This window comes from Atractosteus spatula, chromosome 2, assembly GCF_055471065.1.
Source record: "Atractosteus spatula isolate fAtrSpa1 chromosome 2, fAtrSpa1.hap1, whole genome shotgun sequence".
Taxonomy (NCBI): Eukaryota; Metazoa; Chordata; class Actinopteri; order Semionotiformes; family Lepisosteidae; genus Atractosteus; species Atractosteus spatula.
The window spans coordinates 72,739,698-72,766,114 of record NC_142707.1 but is presented as its reverse complement, the minus strand read 5'-3'; the positions used below and the strand labels follow the sequence as shown (position 1 = coordinate 72,766,114).

At 42.9% G+C, this 26,417-nt stretch overlaps 2 protein-coding genes across 2 annotated transcripts; one reads left to right on the top strand and one right to left on the bottom strand.

The window, feature by feature from the left end:
* The first annotated feature begins 558 nt into the window (after positions 1 to 558).
* katna1 (katanin p60 (ATPase containing) subunit A 1) lies at positions 559 to 11,698 on the top strand. Its single transcript, XM_088932595.1, has 11 exons — positions 559 to 725; positions 1,287 to 1,460; positions 2,590 to 2,726; positions 5,644 to 5,833; positions 6,645 to 6,763; positions 7,583 to 7,688; positions 7,882 to 8,040; positions 8,580 to 8,706; positions 9,582 to 9,716; positions 10,071 to 10,197; positions 10,602 to 11,698. Exons 2-11 carry the CDS (start codon positions 1,290 to 1,292, stop codon positions 10,798 to 10,800), a joined length of 1,470 nt encoding a protein of 489 aa, XP_088788721.1. The 5' UTR covers positions 559 to 725; positions 1,287 to 1,289; the 3' UTR covers positions 10,801 to 11,698.
* Positions 11,699 to 13,406: 1,708 nt separating this feature from the next.
* Positions 13,407 to 26,394, bottom strand: ginm1 (glycoprotein integral membrane 1). Its single transcript, XM_088909566.1, has 10 exons — positions 26,365 to 26,394; positions 25,634 to 25,699; positions 23,467 to 23,596; positions 22,355 to 22,414; positions 21,191 to 21,290; positions 19,843 to 19,985; positions 19,095 to 19,254; positions 18,149 to 18,375; positions 17,389 to 17,552; positions 13,407 to 14,817 (listed from the first exon to the last, which is right to left on the bottom strand). The coding sequence occupies exons 3-10, from the start codon at positions 23,593 to 23,595 to the stop codon at positions 14,709 to 14,711; spliced, it is 1,092 nt and encodes a 363-aa protein (XP_088765692.1). The 5' UTR covers position 23,596; positions 25,634 to 25,699; positions 26,365 to 26,394; the 3' UTR covers positions 13,407 to 14,708.
* Between the last annotated feature and the right edge of the window lie 23 nt (positions 26,395 to 26,417).

The window sequence follows — 26,417 nt, the reverse complement described above, 5'->3', positions numbered from 1 at the left end:
ACACAGATAGCACTTCGGGGATTAAAGCCAGGACCCCAGCACTATGCTTAACTACTGCATCACTGTGCTGCCCCTAGAAAAAAAGAAAATAGCTTTTTACAAATACTGAAATAATGTGTTTTCTGGAGAGAATGTCCTATGAAAATAAATAATAGGGAGTGTGATGTAATACATGTCTATATTATGTTTATGTATAGTGAGTACACCCATAAATTGGGTTGGATATAGTTTGTTTTTTACTGTTAAATTAATTTTTGTTTAGCGTTTGTAAAATGGTTTCTGTTTTTCCCATACACATTCGCATAAACATAGCCGCACTATTTAAAAAGCATCAACCCCTGCCATCGGCGCACAGTCTCCCAGACGTCTAGTACTGCAGGTGAAAAACACCCCCCGAGTTGGCTGGATCTAAGGCCCTCCCGCCGCCGAATGCACCGCAACGTAGGTGAGATGTAGCTGACAAACGCACCCCCCAGAAAAAGTTTTCTCCTTTTCAAATGGCTGAATGTCCCGGACACACCCCTCGGCAGGTCCGGCCGCACCAGGAAATGACGCCTCCTGTTTGACTTCAAACTTTCCCGAGGCGCTGCGGCGGCGCAGGATGGGCGTACGGGCTTGAGCTTGAGCTTGCAGGCAGGGAGAGAGGGCGCCGTCGTTTTCTGGGACGACAGTGTCTGCAGTTCAGCTTTAATGCTACCTGTGCTTCTCCTTGCTTCCCGCAACAGGTGGGTGTTTTAGGGCTTCCTCACAACAACAACAACAACAACATGGAGAGGAGCCGGGTGCGGGTAGGGGGCAGTGAGGACGCTTTCTTTGTCGTCCTCTGGTGATTTTCTTAATCAAGAGTTGGTACTTAAGTTGTTTAAGATCGGTCCGGGATGTTAACACACTCTCGGGGTGCGTGTTAAGGTTTCGGGTGTTAGTATCTGTCTCGTTTTTGTCGCGACGAACAATAAGCGAGCCTCCGGCTTGTTTTTATTAATGATATCTGTAACTGCTCGACGCCGTCGCTGAGAGCCATCTGAGTGTTGGTCGTCGAGGCGTAAAATAAGTTTTTTTTTTTTTAAAAAAAAGAAGTTTTAGACACGGACTGCAGCCCCCTGCAGCCTGTCCTTCCCCACGTGTGTGGAGGCGAGGTGGAGATGGAACCGGAACCGGCCCCGGGTCCGCCCGCCCCGGGTGGTGGCACCGAGCGGTTCCGCTGTGACGCGGAGGCCGGGGTCTGCCACACGGGGCGGGTGGTGATGACGCTACGTGTGGTCTCTCCCCCCCCCCCACACGTGTAGGTGATGTTCAGCATGAGTCTGCTTGAAATCAGCGAGAACGTGAAGCTCGCCCGGGAGTACGCCTTGCTGGGGAGCTACAGCTCCGCGCTGGTCTGCTACCAAGGCGTGCTGGAGCAGATCAAGAAGTACCTTTTTGCAGTGAAAGATCCCGCTTTGCAGCACAAATGGCAACAGGTAACCACTGTTTCATGTTTCACGTTTACTTAAAAAGAGGACGGGGGGGGGGTCGGATAATCGACACTCGACACATGCCCCCAAAGTGATGAATCTTTATGACTTTTTCTAATTACAAAATCAATTTAAACTCAGTCTAGTTTTTATTAAACTTCCTGGTAAGCTTTTAAAAACAGTTGCAGGTTTGCTCTTTCTCTTACATAATGGCAAACGAGGAAAAATAAAAAAATATATAGCCTTGTTTTAAACCAACGAAAGTCTTAACATCTGAGGAAAAAATGAATACATCGTCCTCATTGGTTGCAAAAATGATCAAGTTTAACAAAACATTTTGAAATATAATGAAACATGTTCAACAGTTTTCTCATGGCCATCAAAACAGCCGCGCACACAAACACACCCAGCGTAACTTGAAAATGGTTTTTATAAGCACAAAACATCTACCGATAATACATGGAAAGAAGGAAAACCTGTAGGCCGATGTTTGTTTACACAGTCTGAGTAATGAGCAAAACACAATCCCAGACAGTTTTTGGAATTTTATCAATTCCGGTCGGACCGATATTTTAGGTCTCAGAAAGAGGACGTCTGGTCACTTTTACCCAAAACCCGTGCTTATCGCAGGCATCAAGGGCTGGTTCTGCAATTATTGGAGTCCTAAGCAAATTTGCCTAAATTTACATGGGGGAGTGCAAGACGGGCGCTGATCAGGTGTCCATTGTGTGGAAGCAATCCTGAGAAATGTTGGCAGTGAAGGGTTACTTGCTCGTGAGATTACAGTACTGTAATTGAATACGTGGTTCTTTGAGGCGCCCGTAGTTTCACAACTTTCAGCAGTACTGCATTATTAAAAGTGCGAATGAATTTTACCAGTTAACTTTTAACCTTTGGATACAATTAAAAAGCAGTGAAAAAAAGTTTCCTTGCGCTTATGAGTGTGTTTTGTAAGAACAGTGCAATGCTTAAAACTAGTACGTAAAGTGGTTTTATGGTAGCTTTGGTCTGAAATAGACTAGAACGTAGGTAAATGGCTGTGTTCTAAGAAATAAGATAACAGTGATAAAATATATTATAGTGGAGCTTTTAGAAGCAGTACATGCCGTTAAGTCCCGAGTGTCTCTCTTAACAGGTGTGGCAGGACATAAATGACGAAAATAAACACGTCCGGGAGATAGTGAGCACTCTGGAAAGCTTCCAGTTGGAAAACACGCCCTCTAAACCCCCAAGTCAAGACGGAGACATCTGGCCTGTTCAGGCTGAACGTAGGTATGTGTCCCAAAGTGGAAGACATTTTTGACGTCCCTTGACTACTCATACAAGACTTGGGGTTTCAGAGCTTGTATTTTAGTGCTGGATTAGTGTGTTTTTCAGGGTGCCATGGTTGATCTAAATCGGCGGCTCTCGATCCCGGAGTGCCCCGTGTCTGCTGTTTTTGTGTCCCAACGATTCCTCGGTCCCTCGTGCTGGTGCCCCTACTGTAATTGATCTGCGTGCTGCTTTAAGCCCTGGATTTTGCTCTCGGGCCTCGGTGGCATCAAAGTCACTGGAGCAAAGCCTTTTCAATTCAATAAAGGTGTTGGCGCACCTCTTACAAAAGGGATCCCCTGATCTTAACTTTAATCATCTGCTGCAGGCGCAAGTTTCTTTTGATGTGCAGCACATATAGGTATAGAGTTAGTATCATACTTAAATTTACTTTCACGCGATCAGAATAAACGCCAACTAAATTGGGCTTTGAACATAGCTGCTGTATGGTCAGCTCCTCACTGTGTGGTTAAAGATGAAGAGAACAACAAGGCAGTTGTCTGAAGAAAATTCTCCTGGATTAAATCATATGACCTGGCTTAGCGCAGTGGTAGACTCATAGTGTGGAGCTGTCCTGATTTACTGCTTTTTCCTTCAGATCTTTAGACCTTAAAAAAGGTCTAAAGTAACTATGGCCTTAAAAGTATATATTGTTTTGACATGTTCTGAAAAAGTCTTTTTTTTTTTTCCCCCCCACAAGCAGTCATGGAAGACTGGTCTGTCTGCTTTTTTGTAAAGCGTTCTGCAGTATTCCTGCAGCCAAGATCTAAAAGACTTTGATTTATAAGTTGGTTGTCGAGTTTTAGATGAAAACAAATATAAAAAAGCATATCTATGTCGGGATTTAATTTGCAGAATGTGCCCAAGTGTAAACATTTTTGAAAATGGTCATTTCTCTTACACTTAACTGCACTGTGAGCTCCTGTCTGGAGTTGTGTGTTTGGGGTGCACCTACTCTGCACTGGATTATCATCTTATTTTTTAGACAGGCTGCTGTAAAGTCCTCATTCCACATGGCACTCATTCCAAACAGAAAAACAGAAGGTGATCATGGAAAAGAGCTTTTTTAAACTGTGCGCTGAAGACTTCAGCACTCGAGGAAGAACGAGTACAGTGTTCCTTTGTTCCACATGAGCTGTTAGATAAATTCATCCTTATCTGTTGCTAAAAACTGCTGCTGTATGAAAATATTTTAGAAAAGGCTCCTAGCTTTTTTGAAGCTAATCAAAACCATAGTTGCTCTGTGAATTATAAAGTCTTCCTAAGGTGTTACAGTATTCCCAGCCTCTACATGGTGACCAGAATTGAACGCTGTTTTCCCAACCAAACATTGCAATGATTTTAACTTTTTTTTTTCCTCAAGTGGCAAACCTTTCTGTATAGAGTTTAATGTTTGGATAGATGAATAACTCAGGGGTTGCAGAGTGGAGCAGAGGTCAGGACTCTGTACTTCACACTGAAAGGCTATAGATTCAAATCCCAGGTGAGACCCCACAGTCATTACCTGCAGCATGGTACTTCCCCCGGAGCTGCTTCAGTCACATATCCAGCTGCGCCAGTAGGTGCACATGTTGGTTTAGATACGTGTCCGTCAGGCTGGCAGCTGTCGTGCCTTTTCCCTTCTCTTGATGGAGACAGTGAGACAACCTGAACTCTAAGTACTTTACAGGCTCAGTACCACATGTTCTTGGTACCTGCATGTAGTACAGTGTATATGTCTAATTAAATGTAGTTTGCCAGGCATCAGTCTAGTCTTGAGAAATGTTCTTATTATTCCTACTCCCTGTCCTTCCCCGTACACGGACATTTTTCTGCATCGTCAGAATTGTACTAGAGTCTGCATCACTGGCGTTATTGAGTAAGATGCAGGAAGCAAAGTACAGATCACTGTTATTCGGGTGCTGTGTAAAACAAATCTTTAAAATTATATCCACGCTACACCTGAATTTTAACACATCTGTGCTGCCATTTAAAAAAAAACAGATGGAGGCTCAAAGGAAGGTGGAGTTAAGTAAACAGTGCAGAGCAGGGAATGAGCTAGAGGCAAAACACTCTTCAGGTCAGTTTCCATTCGTGTGGTTTGTAGTTGCGGTTTCTAAACCATCCTGATGTATAGAATAATGAGGGTTGTCTTATAAGTATAATAATAATTGCTTAGACTTATATAGCACTTTTCTGGACACCACTCAAAGCACTTTACAGGTAACAGGGGCTCCCCTCCACCACCACCAGTGTGCAGCCCCACCTGGATGATGCGACGGCAGCCATAGTGCGCCAGAACGCTCCCCACACACCAGCTCTCAGTGGGGAGGAGAGCAGAGTGATGAAGCCAGTTCATAGATGAGGATTATTAGGAGGCTATGATTGGTAAGGGCCAATGGGAAATTTGACCAGGAAGCCGGGGTTATACCCCTACTCTTTTCGAGAAACACCCTGGGATTTTTAATGACCACAGTCAGGACCTCGGTTTTACGTCTCATCCGAAGGACAGCGCCTGTTTACAGTATAGTGTCCCTGTCACTATCCTGGGGCATTAGGACCCACATGGACTGCAGGGTGAGTGCCCCCTGCTGGCCCCATTAACACCTCTTCCAGCAGCAACCTTAGTTTTTCCCAGTAGGTCTCCCATCCAGGTACTGACCAGGCTCACACCTGCTGAGCTTCAGTGGGCTGCCAGTTGTGAGTTGTAGGGTGATATGGCTGCTGGCTGAATGAATTGAACAAAGGTCTTAATCTTCCCAATCCCATGCATTTTTAGGAAACCCTGTTTAAAAGCATATTTGTGCCTCGAGTTCAGTGCGGGACAGACTTGCCGGCTTGCTAAGGGTTCTGTAACCTGTGAGTGCTGTTTGACATCTCCTCCTCCTGTCCCACGAAGGTCATCGCCCTGCCCTGCCCGCCGGCAGCCTGTTCCATACAAGGACGGTAAAATCCACCACAACAATCGGCTGAGTGGGGCTGCCAGGGCTCAGCATCGGCAGGTAGCCCGCGGAGCCAACGGCGACCGAGCCAAGCCGGTCCGGAGCAAAGACAAGAGAGAGGCGCCAGGCAGACCAAAGGAGGACAAGGTACTGCATGTTTCCCTGCTATTAACGGCAGCCCGTTTGCCCTTTTCTGTGCACTCTTAAACGCTTCCAAAATGCATCCCAGCTAGCAGATTTAAAATAACATTCAATCAAAATCTCCATTCTGCAGGGGTGTGGCCATGTTTATAAAGACTTTTTTTTAAGTAAGAACAATTGTGGAATTTTTTATGCAAGTGCAGTTTAATGCATGCCTTTATTTTCGTGCCTTTTCTGTAAAACTGTTTTTGTATGTGGAAAAGTACACACTTGTTCTAAAAGAAAAAAAATTCACCTTCGTGGTTTTTAAATATCATCCCAAAATGTATTCCATTCAATAGCACTTTTACTCTCAATTATCTACACTTCAGTTTTATCCTAATCATCACTGTGCCATAAGCCTTTTATTTTGAAGTAACAAAGCATTGTAGTGAACTTCCTATGTCCGTCAGAGGTGTCTGTTTGAATTTTCTGAGACGTCCACTTTAAAAGAACGTTCTCCCTGAATGTCATTCTTTCAACTTCATATGTTCTGTGTATCATTGGTAAAGGTTTGTGTTTGAAATCTGCTTCTTGTGAAGCATACTGTACATGATTTTGATGTAAAAAACAGATTAAATTTGAAAAAATTGGTTGATTAGTGTTATTCTAACATGACAAAATAAGACCAAATTAACCTCACTTGCTAACATTTGCATGGTCATAAGCATACAAGCATAACACCAGACTTGTTATTCTGGTTTGTGAATCTCAGAATGATCAGATCTTCCTTAATTCCCTGGAGGGAGTACAGTAATTGTTGTTTTTTGCATTACAGAATAAATCTGCTGATGTTTCAGAGACTGAAGTCAAGAAGTTTGATGGAACTGGATATGATAAAGACCTTGTAGAGGCCCTCGAAAGAGATATTATATCTCAAAACCCAAATGTGAAATGGTGAGTGAAAAGTTCTTTTTGTGACATAGTGTATCATTAGTGGCTTAACAAGGAAAATCTGTGGAGTTCATTTTGGCACCGTTTTGCACATTTTGGCACTATTCATTTTCCTGTTTTTATATTACAAGCACCTTACCTCCTGATTTTACAGAAACGATGGTGCTTTGAACACTAAGCAAAAATTTAATTTTTCATTAACTCAAAGGGCAATTATTGGACATTGGTGACCTGATAATACATACATAAATCATAGAAAGTTAAGGTAAATGTATAACACATATATGCATTGTAGTGAATAGCAGTTATAATATGTTTTAACGAGTAATGTTCATTTCAAATAGACAGCATAAAATCAAAATAGAACAAAAAAAGAAAAGATTATTGCACATAAATAAAATGGAAGTCACATGCTATGCGTGTTACACATTTACCTTTTCATGCTTTTCACAACACCTGGCTTCCTGTGTAAGATATCTTCCTCGACTTACCTGCTGCACTAGCAGGTGATGTTGATCAGCACTTGGCAGTCATGATGGCTGGATATTTTGAGAAGAAACTCGCAGAATGTGCCAACGCTATACTTGTTTTGCAACAAATAACAGTGGAAACACAGCGACAGTGCGATAGTAACCTTAGTAACAGAGTTACAGAGCTCTGTAACCTTTTTCTGATGCACATTTTGACACATTCCTTTTGTGAAACCCTGAATTTGGTAGGTACAGAATGTACAAGACTGCGATGAGTCTTCCAGTAAATACTTGGGTGCTAGGTAGTATCCTTTTAAAACCCACATGGAATTATCTTATCTTCCATCTCCAGGGATGACATTGCAGACTTGGAAGAAGCCAAAAAACTGTTGAAGGAAGCTGTCGTACTGCCTATGTGGATGCCAGAGTTCTTCAAGGGAATTCGTAGGCCCTGGAAGGTACTTATGGAATATTTATGAAGTTTTCCCAGGGTGTGGCCTTTTCAGTAAACCTTGCTTTGCATGCAGGTGGTCGGCCTTTTCCTGGATGTGCCAGAAGGTTTTGTGTGTTTTGTGGTAGCACGCGGAGCGCAAATGTGTTCACCAGCTGGATCGAGATAGCTCTGTTTGCTAACTGTCTGTTCCCGTGCAGGGAGTGCTGATGGTGGGCCCCCCCGGCACAGGAAAGACGCTGTTGGCCAAAGCCGTCGCTACAGAATGCAGAACCACCTTCTTCAACGTGTCTTCATCAACACTCACCTCCAAGTACAGAGGAGAATCTGAGAAATTAGTACGACTCCTGTTTGAGATGGTAAACCTCCCATGTTTTTGGCTAAAGTAGAGTGTCTGTCGCAATTTAAGACCGGCATGGCAGTGCAGTGGTTAGCAGCGCTGGTGCCCTGGGTTCAGTTCCTGGGGTGCTGTCTGTGTGGAGTTTGCATGTTCTCCCCACGTTCCTGTGGGTTTCCTCCGGGTGCTCCGGTTTCCTCCCCCTGTCCAAACAGTCCAAAAGGCTTCTGGGAAGACAGGGCCTGGTGTGAGTGTGTCTATGTCTGCATTTGTCTGCCCCGTGATGGACTGGTGTTCCGTCCAAGATATACCCCGTCTCGTGCCGGTTGCTTGCCGGGATAGACACCGGCTCCCCTACAACCCTGACTTGGAAGAAGCAAGTTTCGTCTTCGTCCAGTAGAAGCGGTTTAGTGTGTCGTGAAAGGAATTATTTTTTGAGAAGTAATTGTCCTTGCCTAAATCCCTTAAAAAAGCGAGCAGAATCCTATGCTGAGAACCCGCCCGGTGTGCATCGGTATCACGGGGTACAAACCGGCCCTGCAGTGTCTGTTGTGCTTCCAGGCCAGGTTCTATGCTCCCACCACCATCTTCATCGACGAGATCGACTCGATGTGCAGTCGCCGGGGAACGTCGGAAGAGCACGAGGCCAGCAGAAGGGTGAAAGCAGAGCTGCTCGTCCAGATGGACGGTAAACACGGCTGCCCGTTCCCACAGCGAACACGACAGTCCGGCTCATTGTCACGTGCACAAGGGCGATGAGATGCTTATTTTCATGTGCGCTCCTATACCAGTACGTTAAAGGAATCGCCAAAAACAAGAAGTGGAATGAATAACGCATAACTTTTAAAAAAAAGCCAGACGGGCAGTGTAAGAAAATAAACACATCAGCGTGAGCCAGTGGTAGGGGCAGAGTTCAGCAATCTGACAGCTTGTGGGAAGAAACGGTCTCTGAATCTGGAAGTTTGTGCCTTCGTGCTCCTGTAACGCTTACCAGAGGGAAGGGGGGAGAAAAGTGAGAAACTGGGATGATTGATGTCCTTAGCGATGTTTCCAACACAGTGTGCACTGTAAGTGAACTTGAATCTGAGTGTCTTTCACACCATCTGGAGTCACAGGTGCCCTTCGACCAACTAGAAGCTTAAATTCCTAGGATAAACACATTGCCCATCCATCAGATAGTTTCATTTCATTTTAGTACTTTTTTTATTTGGTGATCGAGACTGCATGCCTGTAGCGTATGATAATTTGGTGTTTCTCCTTCAGCTATTTGTTTGTACTGGCTGCCCAGATACAAAAAGACACTTATGTGAAGTGAAGCATTGCCTCTGGGTGGCGATGTATAATGTGGTGTTTCTTTGCAATTAAAGTGTTTTTAAAAAGCCTTGCTGTGAATATAACAAGTCTTACCTTGCCCGCCCTAGATATTGTAGGGACTACACCCAGATAAACGAGTGTATCGAGTTCGTTTTTACAATTATATGCGAGTAAAATTAATCTTGCTTTTGAGGCCAAATATTCATTTTGTGTTTGAAAATGTCTGTCACTTTAATATCCTCCTAATAGGTGTGGGCGGGGCCTCAGAAAACGAAGACCCGTCAAAAATGGTCATGGTTTTGGCAGCCACAAACTTCCCCTGGGACATAGACGAGGCACTGAGACGACGACTAGAAAAGAGGATTTACATTCCTTTACCTTCAGGTAACTGAGCTTGTCCTCCACTAAGTCCAAAGGCTTGAAGACATGATTGCATCAGTGAAAAGAATGTTTTCAGTATAACGTGACTTCATCTGTCCGCTTCAGGCATAGGGATAAATACTTGGACTGATCCAAGTTCGACAAGACAGTCCCGTCTTAAGTATACGAGAAGTTACATGTAAGGCTTGATTGGTATTTTTCTGTGCTCTACGTTTTTGTCGTTTTTAAAAATTTGAATGGTGCATCATTAGTTTCACATTCGGGTATGACAACTCGCAATAAGTCCAATCTTGGTTCAGTACACAATGTTCTTGCCTTTTCTGTGGCTATACGTGACTAGTGGTGTTTTTAATCCAGCTAAAGGCAGAGAGGACCTCCTGAAGATCAGCCTGAAAGAGCTGGAGCTAGCAAATGATGTTGATATGGCGAAAATAGCAGAGCAAATGGAGGGTTATTCTGGGGCTGACATCACCAATGTATGCAGGTAAGGCTTTAAAAACCCTTTCTGGTCTATTGAGTAGATATTGAATTTGGTTTGGGCTAAAGCTATTTATTGGATACAGGGAAGGTTTATTGGATTTTGTGTATCTGCAGTGACAGATGTGCTTTTGGCTTTAAGCACGGAGAACTTTGTAAAGAAATAGCTAACTACTGTGAAAGAGTGCATAATTACGGTATGTTTAAGGTGCTTTTGAAAACTAGTCTCAACTGCTGAGTGACATTCCCCTTGAAAGCAGTAGTTAAGGCTGTCAGGGAATTAAATATTTCATGAACGGAAAATTGTCAGAAATGCTGTGACGCCTAACTACTGGTCGAGCATCTTCTTCACAGATAAACAGGTGGAGGCCAGCGCATAAATTCCTTTTCTTTTCCCTTGGTTTTGTCCAGAGACGCCTCCCTGATGGCCATGCGCCGGCTCATTGAGGGCCTGACGCCGGAAGAGATCCGCAACATCTCCAGAGACGAAATGCACATGCCGACCACCATGGAAGATTTCGAAACGGCTTTGAAAAAAGTGTCCAAGTCTGTGTCCGCAGCAGACCTGGAAAAATACGAGAAGTGGATTGCGGAATTTGGCTCCTGTTAAGGCGTTTTTGTTTTCCCTTAGAACTTAGTTTTAAAATCTCCCAAACACTCAGGGGAACACGGGTGCGGTTCCTGACCGAAGATTTTTTTTTTCCCCATCTGGGAAACGTGTAGCAGGTATTTGACGTGACCTGTGCAAGTCAGAATATTAGGGTTGTTCCATGACTTCAGGTCCTGATTATGAATTAAGTGCAACAATTTAATATTCATGTTTAATTCTGTACTACAGCCCGATTGATGGGATAAGGTAATTGCTTGATTGGGCTTTCATCTAGCTCATTCTGATTCTCAGAAATTTGAGCAGCCAATGAGTCTACATTTAAAAGTAGAAAAACATAAAATATTGATGGCATTACAGTCAACTGTTGCTGTCCTTTTAGAAGTTAATATTTCACGACTGCTTCAAGATCAGTTCATTGCATTTTCAGAAAGTTATCTGCATTTGAAATCGGATGATTCATTTTATCTGTCAGGTTGTAGTACTGTCTATAAAATTACATCAACCTCTAGCATTTGCATCATATTTGAGATGGAAGCTTATGAGACAATCCTTATTTTGTCATTTTTTTGTAGGTTATCAGCATCTTCATTATTTCTTGCTTCGAAATGAAGATGAGCACTTTGAAAAACACTAAGTTCTTGCACTTCACAGGGTAGGTCTAAAAACATTATTTCCTGACTGTGGAACATGAAACTCGAAGCAGAGTTACATACCTCAGATGAATGAGATCTTTAAGTATGGAAAATTTTAGCACTTGTTGCAATATTCATCTGTATGTTGCGCAAGTGGTGATCATGTGTTTGTGTATATTAGCCAAAGTGCCTGTTGAAGATTACCTTGTCAACCATTTTGGGACAGTAATGTTACACTGTTGCAATAAAGTTAGATGTGTGTTGCACACATTGGTCACATACAGCATTTATTACTTCCAGCTGTGAACTGCATAGCTACTTCCATTGTTAAATGATATTTCAGTTGCACGTACTGGTAATAACTTTTACATTTAAATGAACATATAATTAGCAAAACTTCTTAAATCTGATTTTTTCATATTGCCACATTCTTCAAGGCATTGAGCCACCAGGTGGTGCTGTGTATGAACAGATAAGATCAGATCACTTTATTGGCCATGTACAATTTCTTGCATTAGGAATTTCTTTTCGCATACCCTAGCTTGCTATCCATGAGACATACACAAAGGGGGAGAAGCTTGGGGTCAGAGTTGGGGTTAAGGGCCTTGCTCAGGGGCCCAATGGAGTAGGATTCCTGTGCTGGCCGCGGGATATGAACCAGCAACCTTACAGGCTCAGATCTGTAGCCACAGTGTCACCGCTCAGGCCTAGGAGGATGGTACGGTTTTAATATCTTTACACCTGTCTGCATCAGGAAAGTCAGCCATTCTCTGGTGGGGAGCATGAGGCAGTGGACAAAGGTGCCTGTAGTCCACCCACCGAGCCATATTGCAAGCATGGCAGGAATAGAGAGGAAGTTTAGTGCCAGTTACAAGAAGCAGCATGTCCCTCAGTAGTCTTGGCACAAGCCTCCAGCCGCCACTGTTTCACAGGAAATCAGTAGAGTCCTTGCCAGCTAGTCTCTACCCCACCCCAAGCTACACTTGTTGATGGCAGACTAGAAACCGCTGTTCTTGCCACAGTGAAAGCAAGAGGTTGTGTGAATTGTGACACAACTGGCCCTTCCTGCTCCCTAGTCACTGCACAAGAACAAGAAACGTGGTCTCCTAACAACGTAAATCCTTTTTTGTCTATTTCAACCAGTGTGTGTATTTTAAACAATGCTGTTCAGAACATAGTGGTCGTACATAAAACAAAGGATAAGATCAGCAGAAAGTCAAACTGTTTCCTTTTTCAAAGGATCATCAACTAGCCAAGAGCTGGGTAATAAACGTGAGCACAGATGTTGGTCCCATCAATAAGTGTCTTGAGATTCAGTGTTGTAAGAGCAAATAAGTACAGGTTGTGCAACACATTTCACCTCAAAAATGCAAATCTGAAAATGAATGTGATCTCCCAGGCTGATTATACAAGTAGTACTTGTCTGCAAAACTGTATCAAAGCTGATGGGTTGAATTCAGTTCAGGCAGCAGCACGGACTATGGCGCAGCAAGTCCATAAATAGAAGTCCTGCTTGAATTTTCCTTCTAGGTGTGATTTACTATTAATAACCACCAATGATGGAGCACTTTTGCAAAACCTGAAAATAAATGAGTACTTTAGTTGGCTGGCAGGTTGCTCTTTTTTTGTAGTATTAAGATGAGTATCTAAACAACATCTGGCCTTGTATGTGTTGGCTTCACAAAAATATTTAAAATATAGTAGTTCCAAAATTGGCTTGGTCTAAAGCATGTTTACAGTGCAAGGGCTGCTTTTGCGTCATCGGGCGTTTTGTTGCCTGGTTCTGAATCTCAGACAATGACAGTACTATGGTGCTACAATGAAACTTCATCTCTTTGGTGATGTTAATTGGAGGTTGTACTCGTTACCGTGTACGCGGTAGTTTCATTGTTTGAAATGCAAAAAAAGTGTTGCAGTTCCGCTTCAACAATGATGTGTGTACTAAAGGTAAATGCACACTGCTGAGATAATGTGGACGGTTTCAGTAAGAAGTTTATTTCATTGAGTACGAGTTCAATATGACGTCATGAAGGAAGGGGGAAGGTTTGTTGGAAAATCGGGAGTAAACCTACACCATGCTTCCATGCTTTTAGCATCATACATACAAAAAAAAGTAATGGAAAAACAAGAAGGCACAATAAGCAGCAGTAAGGACTGAGTGCATCATATGTTAACTACAGCAATACCGGCACAAGCTGTCCATACTGTATGATGGTGGAAGATAATTTATGGTCAGGGAGGCAAACGCTAACAGAATGTGGTTCCCATCGTGGTGTTTCTCAGCATTACAACATGCTGCTCTCATGCCACAGTGTCAGCAGCTTTAAAATGCATTCATACTGTAACTACACACCCTTTGGAAAGACAATTGTACAAAAAAACATCTTCATTTGAACGGTCTAGCTGTAGCAGCGGAAATACAAATGCACAAGGGGGGGAAATTGTCCCAAAACTGCTTTTTTTTTTCCATATACCACTCTTTAATGCTTAACACTGTAGCACTTTCGTTTCTGTGTATTAGACATCAACAGACATATATATGGTACCAGACCTTCGTGATTACTTTTTATCCAGGAGTTTCAAAATACACTGTGCAGAAAAAGTCAGCAATAAAGGACTCGTGAGCCCAAACATTTAGGAAATCAAGCTAAAAATCAGTTGTGGTTATATTGTGAGTGAACTAACTCGAGACATCATATTGCATTATCCACATTGCTTTTGTGAACACATACTTTAACAGTTTGTTTTGCTTGCTTACTTTGAGCAGTTTTAACTATTCTCTGATCTTGTTAAATACTCCAAATCTTTTACAGCCTTCTGTGGTTAAGTCAAATGATTACACAAAAGTGTGCAGGGTCCATCACAATGAGTTTCTGTGCAAAAGGACAGCATTTCTAAGTAATCTGTTCAGGACTGAGTGCAATGCAGGAGACTATACACACACTGATGGACCACCAAGCAGTAGAAATGTACAGTCTCGCTAAATACGTTTTGTTTCAAGGTCTTTTCTCACCAGATGTAGAGTGGCATGGAGGTACATTCAAAGTGTTAAATTAATATTAAAAATATCTAGTTTGGACTCGGGTGATCACTGTCACATAAAAATTCTGAATGACTAGATTTTGAAAATAAAATTCAGGGAGAAAGAAAACACATCACTCAATCATTTACGAAAGGGCTGTGTAGAGTGAAGGATTGTCTGTTTCACTGCTGAAGCAAACCATCCAGCTCCGTTGACTGAGTCTGAAATGTAGTACAGCAACGAGCAAGTGCAGCTCATGGATTCTTCAGCTCTTCTGCTGTTTTCGTCTCCTCCATATGCTCCAAGAGGGAATGTTTTTCCTCTTCTGGCATCAGTGTGACGGGATCAAGTCTGAAAATCCCCCTTAACGAGAGGAAAGATTGCGGTAAGTCAGGAGTTTTAGAATTGCCAGTTATGTCTGAAACTGACCTTGGTGACTGCACAGGGGAAAGAGAGGAAGAAGTCTCTCTCTTTGAACAATCACAGCCCCGTGGCAGAGGTTTAGCACCAGATGGGGGAGAGACATGCGTCTAAGTCCTAAGTCCACTTCCACAGAAAAAAAAAAGTGTATTCTCAAAGGAATTGTGGTTCATTCAGCTTTCAATACTTAGGAAAAGTAAACCTACACTACTGTTAACAACTTTGACATTTCGGTAACGAGTTTTTCCAAGTATAATTTCAACGTGTACTCGACAGGCTGCTCTGAGCCTCTGCAGAACCCCAGTCACGGTGAGGTGGTTAGTGACGTGACCCCGGCTCAGGCTCGGTCATCGCCGAGCTCAACCGGCGATCAGGCCACCACCTTTAACAGCTGAGCCACGCTGGAGGCTGTTTATGCGCTTGAACTGCAGTCGGTGCAAGTCTTGTTCATTTTAGTACACATGAAATATACAAATTCCATGAGTAAAGATATAACACTGCAGTAATGCTGATGGTGCGTCAGTAGCAACCTGACGGGCATGTCATTGTGGATCACAGTCCAATGGGTCAGCCTTTGGATGTAGAAGGACACATTTATGAATGTTATACTAAACTGGGATTGTGATGCCTTGAGTTGTCATGCGCAGTATGTTTCTGAAATGTATTAGCTGGTTTAATTGCCATTTTTACATGCCTTTATAGCAGAATTATTATTTCCATGTTTGTAATCACAAAAGCAATTACATCTTGGTAAATGACTATTACTTCATTTTAATACCTGGAAAGACCTTTAGAACTCTTCTGAGTTCACAAATGCATCCATGAATAATGTGCACTCTCTGCCCTCTAGCCACACCGGGAAGCATCAAAAGGTTACATCTTGTTCTCCTTCATAAACTTCCTAACATGCTCTAAGCGTTTCAGAACATTTTCACTGTTACAGTCTATTTCGGCCCTACAGAGTTTGTACAATTAAATCGGTTATACCAAATAATGTTACAGCACTAGGTTTCCTTCGGCAATAACCTGCTGCATTAGAGCAGTCTATCCATCTGTCCATTTTGTCAGCGATTCTTCCAATTCAGGATGGGAGGGGAAGCAAGAGTCTCTCCATGCGGACAGTCACACTCACGCCAGGGCTGATTTTCTCTGAAACCCATTAACCTACCAGCATGCCTCTGGACCGTGTGAGGAAATCGGACACCCATGCGAACATGGGGTGAACATACAAACCCCACACGGATAGCCTCCCAGGACCGGATCTGAACCCAGCAGCAATGCTCACCCCTGTGCCAGTCGCCAGAGTACTTTACCAACAAAATCATGTGGCAAGCGGGGACTAAAAATTGGCCCTGACATTTACAACGTCGGCCCAGATCCAGGCTGTAAGCTCTTTAGTAAATGCGGTTTCACCCCATGTTTTCAGCAAATAAGACACTTTTAACAAACAAGTGAAAGATTACTCTTGTACGTATATTTAGCAACTTTAAACCAATGAATAATCAAACCAAAAATCTTATGCATTCCTGAGATGACGCAAATGCAGGATATCATAGAATATCGTCTGGATGAATACTATTTCTTTGTAGCAGCCCGATTTGGATGGTACATAAAAAACAAAGACAGCTCACTTGAACTAGGGAGAGCAAAGTAATTTGACTATTCTGAATTTCAACTGTACTCTTCGAGATAATCCTAGGTCTAGCAGTTAGATGCCTTATGTAAATTCTTACTCGCACCCCTCTCTCAGGACAGGCACAGGACAGCAGATGTCTCAGTACAACAGACAACCCCACACAACATAGAGAGTACATTACAGAACAGTGAACAGTAAACAGTGAGAGTACAAGTTACAGTTGTATCATCTGTCCGCTCAGAGCTAGGTACAGTGGCAAAATTGCCGGTGACTCCATGACTGTGAGACAAATCCATTATCTGTGCACATTCAGCAGTGTTAGCCAGAGTCTTCTGCTTCTATCCTTCAACTTTCTTGACACCCCATTTGTGCTTTTTGACCCGATTTGTACTCGTGTTATCAGGAGATCGTGCAGGACATCTAACAGCTGAGTCGCCTTAGCCGAAGGGCAGGAGGAAAAGGCCCATGACCGCAGTAACCTCAGTACTGTAGGAGCATGGACCTGACTGGTCCAGCGAGGAGGAACTAGGGGCAGCTTGTCCAATCAGGGGGCATTGCAAATTCACGAGCGAACTATTTTATATACAGAGCTTTGACAATGTGAAGTGTTTTGACCCAAACTGTATTTGATTTGTTCCCCATGTGTCCTACCTGTTTGGCCAAACATTGGGCCTTCTGGCATTAACGAGAGCTGCCTGGTCACCAGCCATACTGATTTCTGTCTCCAACCAAGCCAAAAAAAATCAACCGGAATGTATTTCCTTCTCAATATGCTTTAGCAGTCTGCAGGGCCAGATGGTGAGATTTCTAGTCTGGGAACGGTTTTAGGTAGCAGGCGAGAGGCTGCTGGGACGGGCCGCTGCCTTGTGAATACTCACTTGTGCTCACAGGACGGGAAGAGGAAATCGAGAATCTTGACGATCACAGCCGACCCCACCACTCCCACCACCACAACCCACATCACCAGGAAGAACAGCGGGAGGGATTCGCTCCAGAAATGGCGAAGTCTGTCTCTCAGCTTCTCCACCCACTGGCACATGGCCTTAAATGAGAGGACAATGTTTTTTTTGCGGACATGCACGGAAAAACAAGCTTTTAACTGAAAATTAAGACTCCTGTATAATTCCTATTGCATCCGCTCCCAAATATACAAATCAGACCAGCTGAAACATACATGTACAGCATTTAATGTCAATTTTACACCATTACATCTCCTTTAACAAACTGGACCAATAGTTTGACTCTTCTAATCACCTCCAGTAGTTTTCTTTTGTAAAAAGTCGTCTGTACAACATAAATGGTCATCATGTCATTGTTTCTTGTTCAGTGATGAGGGGAAATAATCATACACTGTAATAGCCAGTAATATCAACAAACACAGCAGAAAAGTTTGGTGAGTTTTCCTGGATGCATAGAGCTTTATGTACAGAGATACCGTCTAAATCCAGAGGAATCTCCTTTAGAAGAAGAAACTTTATTTTATATAGTGCTTTTAAAAGGAGCATCTTAAAAGAGTTTTACAGCAGGTGTAAAATGCAGTACAAATTCAGAAACCGCAGGTCATTACTCAAGAAGATGCAGACCGTGTTTAACTTGCTGACCTTCCAGTCTGGTCTACTGCCATGTCAAACCTCTTACGTTGTAAGAAGACAGCGATTCCGATCGCAGGGGAGTCTCGGGGAGTAGCTTGTCAGGGAGCCCCTCTTCCTCGGCTGTAGTCTCCTCATCGTAGACGGAGCCGGCGTCCATTCGGAGAGGGGTTTCGGGTAGCTTGCCTGGGGCGGCCGTCTCCTCCACTGTGGTCTCGGCCTGTTTTAAAGGATAGTGGCTGGTGGTCTGGAGAGGGTCACGGTCGACTGCCGAAACTGGAAAAAAAAACAAAACGAAGAGCAAACCAAAGCACTTGAAAATTGTTCTCGGCAGGGGCTTTTCAAGAAGGCTTCTTGGGGAGGAACCCAATATTAACAAAAGTAAAATTCTGATTGTAACAAAAAATCAACGTGTTATTTATACAGCATTAGAAGCTCAACAGCATGTTAATGAATCCAAGATAAAAGCTGTGTTAGTGTAGGCCTACAAACCGACTACCGGACCTGGGCAGAAATTTTGGGCAGAGCGGTGGCTCTGTGGCTCAGGATCTGCGCCCATGGCTGGAAGGTTGCTGGTTCATATCCCGCAGCCGGCAGAGGAATCCTACTCTGTTGGGCCCCTGAGCAAGGCCCTTAACCCCAGCTGCTCCAGGGGCGCTGTATAAATGGCTGACCCTGCGCTCTGACCCCCAGCTTCTCTCCCCGTCTGTGTGTCTCATGGAGAGCAGGCTGGGGTATGTGAAAAGACAAATTCGTAATGCAAGAAATTGTATATGGCCAATAAAGTGATCTTATCTCCCTCTGTGGCCACAAACCTCCAAGGGATCCTTGAGTCACACTTTCAAACCCTCTGACCTAAAACCCTTCCGAGTTCTTTCACTTTGTTTTTCCTACTTGTTTTATCATCTACGTCTCGGCGAGGCTAAATGCTTTGATGTTCGAGTCAGAACCCAGGAGCTAAATATTTGGTGCCCCCAAGGAAATCTTGTTTCTACCTTCTTCTGGGACGCTGGGATCTGTGACGACGATGTCATTGTCTCTCGGGATGCTGAACAGCATGCTTTCCATCATAGGGAAGGAATAGGACGATTGCTTCAGTTTCTGAAAATTTTTGTTCATCAATATATTCACCTCATACATGTTTGGCTGTTGTACCTTAAAAAGAAACAATGTAATCAGTGGGCACAACATTTGTCTAGGCCAGGTATATTTTGGAATTAGACACAATATAATAATAAATAATGTAATAAATAAAAAGAATATGAATAAATAACATTGCAATAATATAGAAAGTGATAATACAAATCAAGCAAATACCCTAAAATGTTCCACAACATGGCACTCTGCCTTGGCATTCCCTTTCGAGAGGGCTGGAGAAAGGAAATTTGGAGTGGTTGCCCCTTGTCACCAGTACTATTTATGTTCTCCCACACTCTTCACGAAAGTAAACCAACTAACATAAAAGGCTGTCACTCCTGGCTTGGTGGTGGATGACTGGCTTTTTACAGACCAACAGACAAATGGAAAGACGTTTTACTCACTCCTCTCACCCTTTTTCATGAATGCAAAAAATCTTTTGCTTGCATCCCAGAAGCTGTTTTCACTTCTGATCGGGGGAAAAAAGGGCCTGCCGTGCGATTTGGTTTGGAGTACGAGCGTGGCTCCCTTCCACGCACGTACACACGCAGCGCTTTCAAGTGATCTGCCACGGCTCATCCTTCCGAGTTGCGGAACAGAAATTACCTGTCTCCCTTCCACCTCAATCACTTCTTCATTGAAGACAAGGAGCTCCACCACGGGATCGCTCTCCAGAGGCCACTGGCGCACTAACACACGTACCACAGCCATCACGTAGACACCAGAGCTGCTCTGATTGCCATTTCCCACTGGAATCAAAGCAGACAAAGACATTTTCCTACATCAGCACCAGCGGATATTTTCCTGCGGAGCCACGAGACTCACTGTCGGCTCACAGGGAGTGAAGACAGCGTTTGAATTTCGTTTTGCTGCGAGATCTAACACACCAGCTATCTCGGCATGTTCCTTCCAATAAAAAAAACAACAACACTTTCTCAATTGATAACACGTTACGCTTTTCATTTTCAGGATTACTTCAGCGGAGCCACAGATCAAGCACACATAGAGGAACCTAATCTTGTATCAGAAAAAAAAGACTTTTCTGTCCATGATGAATGTGTTTTTCCAACACTTGGATCAGTAACACATACTGTGAATTCTGAAAAGAACTCATTCAGAATAATTAATGCCAACTACGAATTGGTTATGGCTTAATTAGATTCAGTCTATTCTATTAGAGCCTGATGGATATCAAGATTGGAATGTGCCCTTTTGGAAATCACAAAATGAGACTGTACTTCTCTCACAGATCCTATAGTCAGCTCCTGTGTTACAACTCCTGGTTATTGTGCAGTGCTGCACTGTTCCAGTCCTATTTTACTGCACATGTACATTTCTCTGTATATTGCTTTCTGCGTTAGTTTACTATACTGGGTAAACTCTTCTTCTGTGGTACCCACTATCCAACTCATTATTCTTTATAATTATGAACAGAGTATATTTATGTACTGCACCTTATGAAACTGTTTCTTTGAGCCAGGTGGGGGAAAAAATAAAAAGACTTTAAATGCATTATTTAAAAGACAATGATCCTATTACCCAGAATCTTCTTACCAGTGACAAAGAAAGAAGGGATTAGTCAGCAGAGGAGATACAGAAAAGGAAAATAGTGTCATTTTCAAAGTATTTAATTGATCTCAGTTCAGAACTCAACATAATTGGAAAACAAGCTTTGCTGAAGAATTTATTCACACATCTAGAAAACACTTTGAACAATAAGTCATCTCACAGAAAGAGGTCAAATAAAACATAATTGACATAAACGCGATTACCTTCAGCTGGAGAACACAATATTGCAGACCGAAGCAACCAAGTAGAAGAAAATATGAATGAATTCTTCAGACTGGTATAAGAGAAAATAAGCTAAACATTATTTTACAGACTTGTGATGAAAGAGGTCTTTTCATCATTAAATGCATGAATAAAGATTTACATTAGATTGCCTAGTACTCACAAAGCAGCGCCTGGCAGCTCAGTCTTGTGACCCCTGACAGTCTGACAGGAATGTCATTCACGTAGAACTGATCTCCAACGACTGAGATGTTAAAGTTAATCTAAAAACAAATACATGACAGTCATATAGTGACTTAATCTGATAAAAAAGGAGCTGTTTTACTAAAAAGGTACCCCCAGAAATGAAATATTTTCTACACAATACTACACGTGAACAACACCACCCCTGTAAAATTGGATATTAAGAACCAAAGTGGTTTGTTAGGAGAGGACTGACTGACATCAGACACACGGGGCTGTTAGTCATCATATTCAGTCAGTGTACTACCACTAAAGCAAAGAGTCCGTCATGCAAATATGTCGAATTTGTGTTTAGGTCAACAAGTCCTAAGTATGAGAAATAACAAAGAAGAAGAGAATAATTCCAGCAATTACTACACAAGAAAGATTTATGAGGGGCACATTCAGCCAGACATCATTTAAAACAATTTCCGAATTAGAATGAGAATGAATTATATTTCTTCATGGCCCCTGCTTACAGAACTGGGTACTGGTGAGGTAGGCAGAATGTCATGAGGTGTAAAAGGTGTAAGATCATGTTGCAAAATGTAACGGCCAAAAAAACACCTTTTGTGTCTACTTTCAGGGAGGGTCTGAAGGCAGAAATCTGAAATCTGTTTGAGAAGAAAGCAGCAAAACATCCCTGGTTTCACTGGAACAGAGCTGAGGAATGAGGAACAGATTCTTTTACAGAAAAATAACTCCCTCTATCACAACAGACATTGTGAGTGAACTCCCACCCTTTCCTCAAATATACTTAGGAGACAATGCAGTCTCTCTCTCTTAAAGGGCAAATGAAGGCAACCAGAGAATGCAGATTCTCTGGTCTCAGCATTCATGTTTCTGTCTTGACAGAGGGCGTTTTCTGCTATTCCACACAAAACCGCTATGTATCTGGTTTGTCTCCTATCCTGTTTTGCAAAACCTTTGCTCCTAAAGAGCGCAGTGTTGTTTAACGGAAATTCTAACCGACAGATAAACATTACATTAGTGTAAACCTGAGCGCAATCAATTCGAAGAGAAAAAACAACTCTTAAAGAGATTTCAATTTGCAGTGGAAAGACAACAGTTACAAGTCTCACTGTAAAATCTGTTGACACCATACCTGCAAGTCCTTCGTCTCCTGCGTGTCACCCACTGTTGTCACATTGATCGATATATTCTCCTACAAATTCAAGAGAAAAACACGAACTTGAACATAATGCCACTCGATTAATGAGGATTAATGGGATTCTGCTATTTAAAAGTTTCTCCTTCCCAATTTCAACACTTTGTGCCAATTATCATGCTATCCCATAACAGACACCAAACATCCAAGATACTCATCTGAAACACAAATGTGAGTCTCAGTAGTCAGTACTTTTCGGCCCAAAAGTTAATTTGGTGCATCGAAAAAACACTGATGACTCAGCCCTCGGTCATATCAACAAGGAGGAAAGACGTGCTGACTTTTACGCAGGTGAAGTAAAGATTTTTTTTTTTAAAAAAGAGGAGGAGCAAAGAAAAAAATCTTGAATTCAAAAACATATCGCATAAATGCAAAATATAACGATGCTCTCTAAGCGAAATGTGTTCACAACAGTCTGACACTGTCACGACTCCAGCACCAAGACACCACTCCGGTCGCCCACTCGGGATAAACAGCTTCTGGGGTCAACCTGAGTGTTTATGTGTCAGTAGGATATGGTCATCCCGGCCGTCAGCAGTGTGAGATTGGCCGTTAAACCTCCTTTTTCCCCTCTTGTTTTTTTTTTTGTCAAAACGGAGGCAGGAGGCATCAGCACGGTAAACACGCGAGCACAGGGGGTGGGAATCCGCCCGCCTGCTTGAAAGGTGGGAGACATCCACACTGTGACAAATGACAGGCCTCAAAATGAACTGTGACACCCGCAGACACATGGGTGCGCAGATTCTGATTATTTACAAGGAAGCTCCGAGTTTCCGTCGCCGTCGACGCATCTGTAATTACGGCCCGGATTCACCGCTGGGTGACAACGGCGAGAAATTAAAACACCGTCGTCCCAAGTTCGCTCGGCTCATGTGATCAGCTGGAAATTTCAGTATTGAGCAATACGGGGCAAACCAGGCTTCGCAAATATTGTACTTCCAAAGCGCCGAGAGCCTCTCGGACTGCCGTGAAAACGTCAAAGACGACGAACCCCACGGTCGTGTTTGCACGACGCTGAGAAGACGCTGGAGACAGCCGACGCTCCTCACCTTGTCCAGCTGCCTCGGTGCGGCATCTGTCAAGAGCACCAGCAGGAACAGCAGGCTGTATCCCCCGAACAGCGCCTGCATCCTCTCCATCTTGACTGTTGTGAGCTTCTCACATCCTGAGTGAAGCATCCTGGGTATAAAAGGAAATCAATTCCAGTTGTTAAAGGCACAGCGACGGCTTGTTTTTTTTCATCGCCTTTTCTACACCTGCTGTGCCGTGGTCTAAATGGCGCTCGTTAACTGTGCTCGACACCTTCAGCAATGTCCTGTTTCGTGCAAGACGACGCACGTCTCCAGTTAGTAGTCTCCAATCGCTCTGGTTTCCTTTTAAACTGTTTTCTGTTATAGCTTAACGTGGTTATACTTAATAGCAGCGTGGGGCAAACGTGGTAAAATCTGGATGTTTTCATTTACACACGCCCGTGAACAGTTTTAATATTTGCGCCAATTAAAACACATAGAAAATCTCGAAACGTGAGTCTATTTTCTACAGTATGTGTTTTATGTCTAAAAAAATATCGATGTTCTAGCTCAGTTTTCACAATAATATCACGAGTGCAAACTAAGGACATCGGGCTAACACCCCTACTCTTTTCACCCTGGGATTTGTAATGACAGCAGAGACTCAGGACCCGAGTTTTACATCTCATCCGAAGGACGGGGCCTTTTTATGGTATAGTTGCCAGCAGCCATATAACCCTGCAACTCACAATTGGCAGCCCACTGAAGCTCAGCAGGTGTGAGCCTGGTCAGTACCTGGATGAGAGACCTCCTGGGAAAAACTAAGGTTGCTGCTGGAAGAGGTGTTAGTGGGGCCAGCAGGAGGCGCTCACCCTGCAATCCATGTGGGTCCTAATGCCCCAGTATAGTGATGGGGACACTATACTGTAAACAGGCGCTGTCCTTCAAATGAGATGTAAAACTGAGGTCCTGACTCTCTTTGGTCATTAAAAATCCCAGGGTGTTTCTTGAAAAGAAATTTCTTGGCCAAATTTCCCATTGGCCCTTACCAATCATGGCCTCCTAATAATCCCCATCTATGAACTGGCTTCATTACTCTGCTCTCCTCCCCACTAATAGCTGCTGTGTGGTGAGTGTTCTGGTGCACTCTGGCTGCTGTTGCATCATCCAGGTGGGGCTGCACACTAGTGGTGGTGGAGGGGATCCCCATTACCTGTAAAGCGCTTTGAGTGGGGTGTCCAGAAAAGCGCTATATAAGTGTAAGCAATTATTATTATTACAGTGTCCCCGTCACTATACTAGGGCATTAGGACCCACACAGACCGCAGGGTGAGCGCCCCCTGCTGGCCCCACTAACACCTCTTCCAGCAGCAACCTTAGCTTTCCCAGGAGTCTCCCCTCCAGGTACTGACGAGGCTCACACCTGCTGGGCTCCAGTGGGCTCGGCAGAGTACCAGGACAGAGTTAAATAGTAGGATTAGTGAACTGCTAAATTGTTTAAGAACATACACTATAAACAAGAAGAGGGTGTTTGCCCTATATAGCTTATTTGTACCTAAGTGGTCTAAGGATCTCATCCAGATGACTCTTGAAAGAATTACAGAACATTATCAGATTCAACCGTATGGTGAGGTATGTTTTTCAAAACTCCCACAACCGTTTGTGTGAAAAATGTCTCTAATCCTCAGTTTTAAATGTACTTTCCTATAGTTTCCCCTTGTATCTTCCGATTTGTGCTTGATTTCTGATTCTGGAGTGTTCACGTGATTAATAAGGTCGATATTGAGATATCTGAATACTTGAATGAGATACTCTTGTACCCCTCTCTGTTCAGGATCATCCTGGAGTGGGACATTCCTTTGAGCTGTGAATATATCGGGCCTCCCTTCTCTCAACTGAGTCCAGAACATCAATATATTTTGTAACTCAATAATATGTCTTAGCAGTCCATCGCACAGTTTTAACATACATTTGTTGTGTAATATATTGTGCCTTTTCTACTGCTCCCCCACATCATATAAAACAAAATGATATGTCAACATAAACACCTAATTTTTTCGCATTGTTCTTCGTCTACATTAAATGTCATCTGGCAGGTTTTTTAAAATTTTCTTTGCCGTTTCTACAGCGTTTATTGATATTGATATGTTATTCCTATGGAATCCTCACTAATTACATCACCCCAGTTAGAGCATTGAGCTCTTACCTGTTTATTTTTTCTATCCATTAACCAGCTTTGACATCCAAAGACTTCAATTGACCGGAATGCCTCCTGTGATTAAAAAAAAAACATCTTTTATGAGGGACTTTATCAACAGTTTGGTGAAAATCTAAACATATCACATTCTCTGTGTGAATCAATTACTGCTGTTGCTTGTTCAAGAGCCCTAACAAGTACACAAATAAAGATGTGTTCTCTTTCTTCTTTTTTTCAGCATGGAATAAACCTATTATTTGTTCCTTTAAAGATCTACTGAGCCTTTTCTAAAACCCATATTGTTTATCCCCCAGAAGTCCACCTCTCCAGTTCAGATGATCTTGTAGTTTGGTGCCGATTATTGTTTCTATTAACTCGCCTTTAATAGAAGAAAGACGTAGTGGCCTGTAATTACTTGGTACATGTTTTAATGGATTTTTACCATACAGAAAAACACAGCAATCAGAAGTGCAGGATCATTATTCCAGACGAGAAAACACAAATGGTGCACACTGCAAAATTGTTTTATTGCTTTATTTTAAAGACGATGTGTCATGAAAATAGCTATATTGACTATTACTCCAACTATTTCAAATTCCATTTGTGCAAGTCAATTTTATTAACGATTACCGCTTTAAAACATGCACTGAAGTGATTGATAAACATTTAAAAGTCCCATGAAGAGAAGTTTAACTTTTAGTGTATATGTCGGTTATGATAGCACAGCAATTCCTTAATACCGGTTTAACGAAGACAAGGGCTGGTCCTCTGCACAACCACAAAACTGACGAGA

Coding starts and splice junctions, on each gene's coding strand:
- katna1 (XM_088932595.1), top strand. CDS start 1,290: ATGTTCAGCATGAGTCTGCTTGAAATCAGCGAGAACGTGAAGCTCGCC. Junction 2,727..5,643: donor CCTGTTCAGGCTGAACGTAG/GTATGTGTCCCA, acceptor TGTCCCACGAAG/GTCATCGCCCTGCCCTGCCC. Junction 9,717..10,070: donor TTACATTCCTTTACCTTCAG/GTAACTGAGCTT, acceptor TTTTTAATCCAG/CTAAAGGCAGAGAGGACCTC.
- ginm1 (XM_088909566.1), bottom strand. CDS start 23,595: ATGCTTCACTCAGGATGTGAGAAGCTCACAACAGTCAAGATGGAGAGG. Junction 19,986..21,190: donor GAGCTGCCAGGCGCTGCTTT/GTGAGTACTAGG, acceptor CTTTGATTCCAG/TGGGAAATGGCAATCAGAGC. Junction 18,376..19,094: donor TCCCAGCGTCCCAGAAGAAG/GTAGAAACAAGA, acceptor TTTTTTTTCCAG/TTTCGGCAGTCGACCGTGAC.